Below are 11,839 nucleotides of genomic sequence, written 5' to 3' on the forward strand. Positions count from 1 at the left end.
TGAATGAAAGCAAGTTCAATGGATTCCTCATCTTAATATTACCCGCCCAGACAATCTTTGCCGTGTTTTTAAAGATCTTGAAAGTACTCATTTCTTTATTTTGAAGTACTTGTTCCCGACTCTTATCAAAGAAATAAAGAGAATAATTAGTAGAAAGCCAAGTATGATGATTTTATAAAATGTTTGGTTGTAAAATCTTGTAGTACTTAATGGACCAACCACTTTAATTGGCACCCAAACTATATCTTCATGACCCATACAAGACATGGTATAAAATGACAGTATCTTCACACTTGTGTAATTAGCATCAAAACGCCTTATAATGACTGATCAATCCATGAAATAATTATTTAGCTATAAAAGATACATATAATAAATAGGGATTTAAACTTAAAGATAAAATTATGTCCTCGGATGAACTAAAATAGGTACAGAATGTATCGTCAAATATTCAATATGATTCCATAAGATCTAGTTTCGTTCAAGTAACGGATTCTAGCCAATTGAAAGGATCTTCTAATCAGTCTAGAGATCATTTGGATTCCATTAGTAATGAGGGTTTGTTATGCATAATAGAAATGATATAATCAAATATAGTTGAGAAGAAGACTTCAGTCTAATCCAATATATTAGAAGTAGTTATTTGACCGTGAAGCTAAACACTTTCACATCTACTGAAAAAAAATTATCTTTTTATTTAAATTCAAAATTTTCTTTTGTTATTCCACTTCAAAATTATATTAGAGTTTTTATAAATTTTCTTTTCTCATTCCACTTCAAAGTTATATTAAAATTTTTATTTACTTTGTCCTAATGTTTAAAAATATTTTATAATGCATGAAAATTCTCTTGAATATGAATTTTAAAGAGAAAACTAAAATCATAGATCATAATCTACAGAAAAAAAAAATTATTGAGTAACCAGTATACCCCTGTTTAGTTAAACTTAAAGCGTCAATATTGAATATTTTTATAAAATATATTACTATACCTTTTTAGATTGTGATTTAATATTTGTTATTGTGACATAATACCGTAAAAACTATTTTTCTTAGTTTTCTTTAATTCTTTATTCTTTCTTTATACTAAGGAATTACTCAATTAACCAGTATTGTGAAGGAATACAGAAACATACTTTGTTGGTATCAAATAAATTATGACTAACAAAAAAAGGTGTCAGAATAAAGGACTTTCAGAATCAGTAGAAAATATACCGTACATGAGTAGAGTTTTTCAAGGAAAATGAAAAAAGCATAAGTTAATCAAGCAAAGAAAAATCAACGTACATAAAATAATTATTACTACTGAAATCGATATTTAAAACAGTTAAACACAAAATAAAATGTCTTACTTAGATGGGCAAGTTAATCTAAAAAGAAAACATATAGTTTTCAAGCCTTCCATCAGCTTCTTCTCTCCCATGGAAAACAAACGCCATCATTCCATGAAAAATTTAGAAAGAAGACTTTTAAGAACCTATATAACAGAATCCTTAGAAAACTTAAATATAAAAAAATATTAAAACATCTACCACAACTGCTCAATAATCATCTGGCATATTGTTAAGTGAAAACTTTACCATTTATCGGCATAACTGTAAATACTATAAAATTTAATTTACCATTCAAAATGCGTCATAAGTATAAAATTAGAATAGTTTTCTCGATTTTATTACTCTATAAAAAGAAACAAAGAAGAAGAAATAGAGGACAACAGAAAAGAATAAAGTGAAAAGAGAAGGAACAGTTACCAACAAAAAAAGACATAAAAACAATGAATACTTCAATGACAAAACATTATTTACAATTCTATATTTGGATACTCAATCTCCTTCTTATAACCATGACCAAACAAAAGAAGAAGATAAGTAAGAAAAAAAAAAGGGATTAGAGAAATGAAAACCATAAAAAATGTCCTGAATTGGTAAAGATTCTTACTGGCACAAATTAATAATTTTACTTGAGTTAGAGCTCCAAATTTTTTTCTAGCCACGACCTCCTATACAAATCACTCCTTATCCTAAACACAAATATAGAATAATCAGATTTTGGATTAAGCAACCAATCATTAACCAAGTTGCAATATAAATTTTTTTGTGGGTTCAGTTAGTAGTTTCCAAGTAACTTAGCCAATGGAACATAACTAACATTTACACTTTTCAAAGCAATTGTTATAGTTACTATAAAGACGAAATAGAAGCACAAATTTCAAGCAATAGGGAATTAGAAGTGTATGCGAAAGAACAATTATGAGATGGACAGATATAATTATAGAAGCCTCAAGATGAAAAAATGAAAAAAGAAAGCTTTCTACCTTCAGATCATCTTCATCTTCCCTGAAAACATATGTATTTGGTTGAAACGACAAGTGAAAACATGAAGGCTTTGGCTTGAATAGCACTTCAAGAGGATTGTAACTGTTGCCTTGTCTATCTCCTTATTATTAGGAATTGTAACTGTAATTAAAGTAAAACCGTGAAGGCTTTGACTTAAAACAGTACACTTGAAGAGGATTGTAATTGTTACCTTGTAGGAGTTGTAACTATAATTAAGCGTGAACTTTTAAGATAACTGATTGATTATTCTTAACTAAAAAAAAAATCTAATTTCCAATTCTGATGAATAAGTAAAATAACTGCCAACATGGGAGGCAGTATCCATTGTGAATAATTTTGTTCCTCACGTTTGAGACCACGATCAAATCGTGGAGTTTTTTTTTTTTTGTTTTTTTTTTTTGCTTCATTACTATTTCTATGTAAAAAGTTTTTTGATGAATTTTTAGGTTTATAACAGTAATAAATTAAATAAAAAAACTGATGAAAAACGTGGGAGTCTGGAATTGGAATAAATAGTTTTCAGTTTTTAAAAGTATTTGCCAAAAAACGTGGGACTCCATGATGTTAATTAATAACTAAATTGGTTAATATTAAAATTTCGTAATTTCTTTTCTATTTTAAAATTTTTTGTGTGTCCAAAAGTATTGGAGTTTTGTCCTAAAATATGACATGTGTTAATATTTGGTGTTGACACTTGCATTAATTTCATGGATTTACTTCTCCTTTTATATGTTAACTAGTATTAGTACCAGCGCGATGCGCGGATACAAACATGTGATTTGAGTTATTTGATTTATGTGTAAATAACTTTAAAATATTAATCTTTCAGATTAAAGTTATATATAATCATTAAAAATATATTAATAAAAAAGCAAAAATTTCTCAAAAAGCAGAAATTTCTCAAATTTCTTGTCCATATTGCATTACCCATAACTTAAAATTAATATATTCTTGTCTGTTACTTCCATTATAATACATTATAAGTAAAAATATGTTTTTTTTTCTTGTAGTAAAATTTTTTATTTACTTTTATTCTTTTATTCTATTGTTCCTATTAATGTATAAATTTATCATATTTTCTAAAATACCTATATTATTATCTTTATAATTAATTAAGACAAAGGTGTTGTTTTTATCTTTTAATTTATTTGTTTTTTTAAAATTTTATTAATTAAGATAAGACAGACAATATCTTCACAAAAATATTCACTTTCTTTTCATTAAGATTCAAAAAAAAAATTAAATTCAAATTAAGTATTAGTATTAATATTATCCTAAATTGCCAAGTAGTTTTATAGTAGTTTGTCACTTAGCTTAACCACAATGCAAAGTTTATTCGTTATTCTTTAATATACTTTCTCTTCTCAAAAATTAAATAAGTCTTATCCTTCCAAATATTTCTACATTGAAATTATTTATTTATATTTTTTTCTCTTTTTCTTTTAATTTGTGTAATTCTATTGTTCATATTAATGTTTAAATTTATCGTATTTTTTATAATACCTATATCTTTATCTTTATAATTAATTAAGATAGAGGCGTTGTTTTTATCTTTCAATGTAATTTTTTTTAAATCTTATTAATTAAGATACGACATTCTGATTTGAAAAAAAATATTTTATTTTAAATTAAGTATTAGTAATAAAATTATGCTAAATTGCCTAGTGGCTTTATAATAGTTTGTCACTTGGCTTAATCACAATGAATTTGGTTTTATAAATTTGTTCGATTTTTCAAGAGTAAACAATATTACAAAAAAGCACGGCAGGCTTCAAAAAAGTCTTTCGATGTTACCCTGTTCAATCATATTTCTTGCAAATACCTTTTAATGCCTAAAATTAAAGCGGCAAAGTAGTTTTAAATAGGATTTACAATGTCCCATAACTTTAGTCATTTATTACTTATTAGTCCAATTAAAAATGAAGATTTTCCAAATCTTCGAATGTGATACAAAATTACAACATTATATTTTCTTCTTTTATATATATATATATATATATATTATATATATATATATATAATATATATATATAATATATATATATATATTATATATATATATATAAGAGAGAGAGAGAGAGAGAGAGAGAGAGAGAGAGAGAGAGAGAGAAGAGAGAGAGAGAGAGAGACTACTATATTAGAAAGAAATCACTCCTCAATTTAAAATGGCAATTTTTATTTTATTTTTCCATTTTTTATTTTTAAAATAATTTTAAACTCCAAATTGAAACCATACCCAATTTGAATTGGCAATTTTTATTTTTTATTTTAGTTTTTTATTTTAAAATAATTTTAAAACTCGAAATTGAAATAATTCCCCAACTTGAATAGGTAGTTTTTTTTTAATTAATTTTTTGCGTTTTTTTATTGTAGCTATATTGTAATTTTTTAATTTTTTCATTTTTTTATTTTAAAATAACTTGAAACACCAACTATAAACTACTCCCAATTTAAATGGGTATTTTTTTTTCGTTTTTTTAATATAGCTAATTTAATATAATCTATATTTTATTAATTCAAAAAGAGACTAACTAATTCAAAATTTAAAAAAAAAATTTGGTTAAAAAGTCAAGACAAATAATTAATTTTTTGCATTTTCTTTATTGTAGCTAATTTAATTTTTTATTATATAATTGCATTTTTTATTTTAAATAACTTTGAAACACCAAACTATAAACTACTCCCTACATTTGAAATGGGTGTTATTTTTTTTTATATTTTCGTTTTTTTAATATAGCTAATATATATATATTTATATTTATTAATTCAAAAGGAGTAACTATTAATTCAACAATTTTAAAAAGTTTTTTAGTTAAAAAGGTAGTTGTTTTTTGTCTTAACAATGACACTATGGCTTTTTGTTGATTATGCACTTGGCTTTTGTGATTATGGGTAGTTTTTTTTTTTTTTTTTATATTTTCGTTTTTTAATATAGCTAATTATAATATATTTATATTTATTAATTCAAAAAGCAGTAACTAATTAATTTCAAAATTTAATAAAGTTTTTTTGGTTAAAATGGTAAGAGAATAATTAAATTTTTTGCATTTTTTTATTGTAAGCTAATTTAATTTTTTATTATTATTCATTTTTTTTTATTTTAAAATAACTTTGAACACCAACTATAAACTAACTCCCAATTTTGAATGGGCAGTTTTTTTTTATTTTTCGTTTTTTATATAGCTAACTATAATATATTTATAATTTATTAATTCAAAAAGAGTAAACTAATTATTTTAATTTTATAAAGTTTTTTTAGTAAAAAGGTAGTTTATTTTTGTCTTAACATGACACTTAGCCCTTTTGTGATTATGCCACATGGCTTTTTGTGATTATTGGGTAGTTTTTTTTTATTTTATATTTTCGTTTTTTAATGTAGATTTAATAATTATATTTATATTTAATTAATTCAAAAGAGTACTAAATTAATTCAAAATTTAAAAAAGTTTTTTTGGTTAAAAAGGTAAGACATATATTAATTTTTTGTCTATATTTTTTTATTGTAGCTTAATTTAATTTTTTTATTATTTTTTCATTTTTTATTAAATAAAATAACTCTTGAAACACCAACTATAACTACTTCCCCAATTTGAATTGGGCAGTCTTTTTATTCAATACTTTTCGTTTTTTAATAATAGCTTATCGTTATTATTTATTTATTAATTCAAAAAGAGTAACTAATTAATTCAAAATTTTAAAAAGTTTTTTAGTTAAAAAGGTAGTTTATTTTGTCTTAACAATGACACTTGGCTTTTTGTGATTATGCCACCTGGCTTAACCACATGCTTCACTACTCTCCTTTTAATATAATATAGATAGATATTTAAAAAAAAATTACCTATGAACATGTTATTTCTAGAAAATAGGCCCCTCAAAATTGGGGGCCTAAGGTGTATGCCTTATAATCTACAACATTAGAGCCGCCCTGCATTTGGTAAATAAAATCAATAAATTATCATAATAATTTTAATATTAAGAAAATACTTTGAACCTTTTGAAGAGGTTTTAGTAACCAAAGTCACATAACATTCACCAAAATTTAAGTAGCAAAATACGTGGGCAGAAGTGTGCACGATTTAATTCGAACACCATTTATATAAATACACTAATTTTTCTTCAAATATCTACTTGAATAAGTAAATATTTTCTTAGGTGAAAAATATTTTATAAACTTTAATAGAAAAAAATTCTCTTTTACTTGTGTGGTTAGGATTAGGAAGCATCTATTCCCATTCAAAGTTGAATACGACATGTTAAGGTACCCCCTAGGCAGCAATATTCTATTTTCTATTACAATATGTACCCCTCGTCCCAAATTTTTACAAGCTGACTAAAGTGAAACTTTCCCTCCAATCCAAGGGTATCTTTGTCCATTCGGACAAGGGCGGCGAAGACCCAACACATTATATATTGACCCTTCGACCTCTACAAAAATCAAAATTTTAGGTTTTGCATTCTTCATATTCAAAGCAACAAAAAGAGAGAAGATGATAGAGGTGGTTTTGAACGATCGATTGGGGAAGAAGGTGAAGGTGAAGTGCAACGAAGATGACACCATCGGTGACTTGAAGAAGCTGGTTGCTGCTCAGACCGGTACACGCGCCGACAAGATTCGTATCCAGAAGTGGTACAATGTCTACAAGGACCATATTACCCTCAGGGACTACGAAATTCACGATGGCATGGGCCTTGAGCTCTACTACAACTAATTCAATAGGTAACTTTTGGAATTTGAGGAGGGTTTTTTGTGTTACTTTTGGAGTGTGATCTGATGGGTTTTTTTTTTTTTTTTTTTTTTTTTTTTGGGTTTGAGCTAAGAAACTTTTGTTAATATGAATTATGATTGAATTTTTACTCTGCTTTATGATCAACTGATGGGTTGATTTTATGAATTATGATTTTGTGTTTAGTTGAAAATTTGGGTTTGATCTGTGTTCTTGATGTTTGGTTGGCTTGGAATTGATTTGTTAATTTGCTTATGTGATTGAGGTTTTACTCCCCCTTTTGGCGATTTGTTGTATGTATATGTTGTTGGGTATACGAAGGTTTTATGCAATTTGGGGTTTGATGGTCTGAACTGTTGTAGTATTCGTGAATGCATCCCTCTGTATTTTGAGGGGGCAACGCGTTGGGAATTTTTTTTAGGGGCTGTGCCAAAGCTTTGAGAAATCCCAAAACTTTTATTCAAATTGTAAGATGTGGAAAAGGTGTTTATTCCCAACTGGTTGTTGTTGCTAAAACTATGTAGAACGGTATCAAATATATAGTTGCCCATACACGGGCGAAACTATGTATGGCAAAGGGTTGTCCACTGAACACCCTTCACCAAAAAATTATACTATGTATAGGGCAAACTATTACTTTTTTTATTAAAAAATAGACTTTGAACATCCTTGCATAGCCCATTGGCTAAGGGTGTTAAAAATTTGAATACCCTTGTTGAATTTCCTAGCTTCACGTATGGGCCATACACTTGTATGATACCATCAAGTTGGTGCCTTTTCTCTTTTACAACAACAATGGCTTAGCTTGATACAAGTTGGTGTTTTCTCTCTTTTAGTTGTAAAAAAATATCTTGAAATTGGACTGAGATCGCTTGAGTCCTTGGATAAACACCCAGAAGTAACCATACTTGGGTACCATAACCTTTAAACTGTTTATGATTCGGAAAGTTAGAAATTATGCAATCTTCTACCTTGAGGTATTTCGGTTGTTTTTGGTGACAGTAATGTACTTCTGACTAATGAAATTGGTGAAATATGCTCTCAAGTTATTAAAGAAAACGTCTTTTAGTGCCATATTAGGATGTATGCAAAATATATAAAAACGAACAAAGAAAGAAGTTATCTCCTAATAATAGTGTCTTCGAGTCTTGGCTACTTTTCAGTGTGTCTTTGCTACATCTTTGGTGCCCAATGCTTCTTTATTCGGGTAGCAAAGGGACTCAATAGAAAGAAAAAGTTACATTCCCCATTGAACTTTAAAAACCATGAAATAACGCGTGATATCAAACTATATCAGAGCACTGACTCCCTCGGTGCTAAATGCTTATCTATTCGGGTATCAGGGGCAACTGCATATGCAGCCTTACCCACCCAAGATATAGTACTCAATAAAGCTCACCTCCAGGCTCCATTACTTTGATGAGGCAAGCAGAATGAGTGGTTTTACTGGTGCTTTATAAAATTAAGAGTGCCTAGTCTTTAGGTATCGGTGAGCTGCTGGTTTAGGATTTCAAGAGAATCATTTGTGTTTAGAGCAAAGCGCCTTGAAATAGGATGTGTGGACGTAAAATGAAACCAGGGATATTCCATGAATGCTCAATGTGTGACATTCTATGTGGAAGACAAGGTATGTGGTTCTGCTCCCCATGTTGCCCTGACTTGGTGCTGTATTCTGAAATTTCAGAGGATTACTCTTCTAGAGAGTAATTGATACATTGATGACATTTCTTTTATAGTAGCCCACTTATTTTCTATCACTGTGATAAAGGACCTACTACTGAATTGCTTGTGTGATATTGTGTTAGCAAGTTTTGGTTTGATTGTGTTTCCAGTGCATTGTTTACTGTAGCATATCTATGTATTACTCCTGGCCATTGATATTCATTATTTCCATGTATTATTTTAGGTTTATCTTGGATGGAAATGTACTGGGGACGTATCTGAGCTACCATGTTTTGAATAAAAGCTTGATTATTGGCTTGTAATGAAAAGTTTGACATGTTTAATCGACTCGAAGGAAAATGCTCCAACTTTGTGATTGTGAATGCCATGTAACTGGTCGGTATTTTGCCTTGTGTACAAGGAATTATATTTGTAAGAGATTTTCTTATTAGAAAAACTGTGGTTGAACAAACTTTGGCTACGTAAAATAATAGAATTTGTGACTGAGCTTCCTTGTTCTTTTTTTTGCTTAAACTAAACTGTTGTCTTCAAATACATCTTCCAAATAAGGACACATACTTAGCATCTCAAGAAATATAGGTTTTGTTTCACACTTGGTACAACAGGGAGTGCAGAATTAACTAAATTTCTGGTATAAGAACTATTTCTTACTTGCCTATCAAAAAAGAAAAGAAAAGAACTATTTCTTACTTGCGGAGACAGTCCACATAGCACGCGCTGATGCGCACACACAAACACAAATGTGTGTATTCTTAACAGATTTTGAACTCCCTAGAAATCAGGTATACTATTATACTTATACAAGGAAATATCTGTATTTTTAGTGATGTTAAAGCTTGATTCTAGTGATTCTGTAACACAAGACAACTACTAAAAAGACGGTCATACAAGTTCCAAACCTATTACTACATTAACCAAAGGATCAGCAGACTCATCAAATCAAATTTGAAAAACTACCAAAGTAGACACATGGACCTTTCTTTCTTCGCAGAATTGGGGGTCGGAATACCAAGTCTCATCAGCCACAGCTCCAGGAATTAAACGATTTTTGTTGCATATAATAGAAGCAGTAGAAGAAGTTATCACCACTCTTCTGACAGATGGTGATTTGGCACATGACCTAAGGACATTTAATGTTCCTTTTACAGCAGGATCCACGAGTTCCTCCTGAAAGATGGAAAAAGATAATGTTTTCTTTTAAGTTACATACAAACATGCTCCTCTTTGAAGACATCTCTTGGACATCAGTACACTAATTTAATCGAGGACTGCAACAAAACAGGTTTCTGACTTGGATTTTGCTGTGAGAGAAACAGGGGGTGCTGTATGAAATACTCCTTCACAACCATCAATAGCAGGATCAAATGATCGCTCTTCAAGTAACTCAGCTTTGAATAGATGCAGCCTCTCTTTAGCTCCGTCAAGTCTTAGCAGGTGATCCATTTTGCTTGTATCCTCTGCGTGTTTATAACTAACATTTTAGATGCAGAGACACTCTGATACGTTCAAAGAATTAATAGCAATCAGCTGAGCCCATGATCACGTCAAATTGTTGCAGAATTTCTATTCTGTCCTGAATATCAAATGTATGTGAAACCACCACTTCGATTTGACTAAAACAAGAACTGAATGGACATAACATTTCTGAAAGTCAATTTCGTATTATTGATATCTCAGTGACTTTAATATTATACTTCAACATGACGAGAAGCAATTCGTGAGTCTACTGTTATACTAGGTAAAGTTAAGTTATTTTAACGTAACAAAAATTATAGTTGTAACTTAACTATTATAGTAGAGAAAACTCGAAATTAACTCCACTTTCTGATGATAGATATCAGAGCCCTCTATTGAAATATATTATTTGTGCTTATTTAGTGAAGTTTTAACATGTATACAGGGTTTGAGCCAAAGCTAATGGGTTTAATGAACCCATAACTTTAACACTATATCCGCCCCCGTCAGTGGCTGATGTACATGGACACTTGTGGGTACTTAAGCACCCATTAACTTTGACTATATTTAGTAAATTTACATAGGTAATTGTACAAATATTTAGATAAATATTGAGTGAACACCCACAAGTAAATTTATTTTTCCTATTCTTTTGAAGTCTTTATCGGCGAGCACCCATAACTTTAAAATCCTGGATCCGCCACTGCCCCAGTTGGCCAGTCTAATTCTAGTTCTACTGCTCCTATCTATATATAAAAAGAATAACTTCCCGATTAGCAGATAGAGCTTCTCATAATTTTATGATGAATTAGGAAAAGAAATATACATCGACCTGCTGAAGTACATTGACTTCATCTAAATCTTGGAGTCAGATAGCTGCATGAATAATAGGAGAAGCATGATATTTGGACCTTGGTACAAACGTGGACCAAGAAAATGAAACCAATTCAGAAATCAAATAGAATAAACAAGCTCATGAAAATGATCCAAAGTTAAAGTGATACACAAATAATACTAAGAAATAAATCCAAAATATTGAGAGAAAGAAGAAAGAGAGCTGACTGAGGTTGCAAACAGTGGCATTGCCAGTGTAACCAAGTTGTAGCAGCAACAAAGCTATGAAACCAGAGGCCCCAGTTACACATACCACCTTTCCTTCTCCACTACTCTTGCTTTCCATTGCTTGCCCTGATACAGTGATACTGGTTCTAGTGATTCAGAGTCAATGCAGAGAAGGTAAACTGTGCCTACCCTTTTCTTTTCTGTTTTGGTGTGTGGACGGCAGCTGAGGGAGTCCCAAGCTTTTCTAATGATCTTTTGGACAAAAAACACGTTTTTACTACTAAAAAAAAAAGTTACGTAACTACCTAACTAATTTGCAGTATTATACTGCGAATTACTTTAACCGAAATTTAGCCGTTAAAGTAATTCGCAGTACAATACTGCGAATTGAGTACACTCCGATTTTTGGGCCCAGCAATTCGCAGTATTATACTGCGTATAAGCAATTCGCAGTATAATATTGCGTATTGCTTTAATAAAATAAAGACTCCTTCTTCTTCCCCAAGACAATTCGCAGATACCCATTAAAAAACAATCTCACCCCACTGCTGGTCCCCCCACTTTCCAGTTACTTAGTATG

At 29.6% G+C, this 11,839-nt stretch overlaps 3 protein-coding genes across 3 annotated transcripts in view; 2 read left to right on the top strand and 1 right to left on the bottom strand.

The window, feature by feature from the left end:
• Window positions 1-6,691: 6,691 nt before the first annotated feature.
• Window positions 6,692-9,240, top strand: LOC109236629 (ubiquitin-like protein 5). The gene is made up of 2 exons (XM_019402823.1): window positions 6,692-7,052; window positions 8,966-9,240. Exon 1 carries the CDS (start codon window positions 6,823-6,825, stop codon window positions 7,042-7,044), a length of 222 nt encoding a protein of 73 aa, XP_019258368.1. The 5' UTR covers window positions 6,692-6,822; the 3' UTR covers window positions 7,045-7,052; window positions 8,966-9,240.
• Window positions 9,241-9,345: 105 nt separating this feature from the next.
• LOC109236628 (dihydroflavonol 4-reductase-like) lies at window positions 9,346-11,770 on the bottom strand. The gene is made up of 2 exons (XM_019402822.1): window positions 11,260-11,770; window positions 9,346-10,199 (listed from the first exon to the last, which is right to left on the bottom strand). The coding sequence occupies exons 1-2, from the start codon at window positions 11,375-11,377 to the stop codon at window positions 10,000-10,002; spliced, it is 318 nt and encodes a 105-aa protein (XP_019258367.1). The 5' UTR covers window positions 11,378-11,770; the 3' UTR covers window positions 9,346-9,999.
• The window catches only part of LOC109236604 (serine/threonine-protein phosphatase 7 long form homolog), a 2,495-nt gene continuing 2,078 nt past the window's right edge, over window positions 11,423-11,839 (top strand). Inside the window, exon 1 of the mRNA XM_019402793.1 lies at window positions 11,423-11,433. Within this exon, the coding sequence (XP_019258338.1) occupies window positions 11,423-11,433 (11 nt within the window). The remainder of the gene's footprint in view (window positions 11,434-11,839) is intronic.

This window comes from Nicotiana attenuata, unplaced genomic scaffold (assembly GCF_001879085.1).
Source record: "Nicotiana attenuata strain UT unplaced genomic scaffold, NIATTr2, whole genome shotgun sequence".
Classification (NCBI taxonomy): domain Eukaryota; kingdom Viridiplantae; phylum Streptophyta; class Magnoliopsida; order Solanales; family Solanaceae; genus Nicotiana; species Nicotiana attenuata.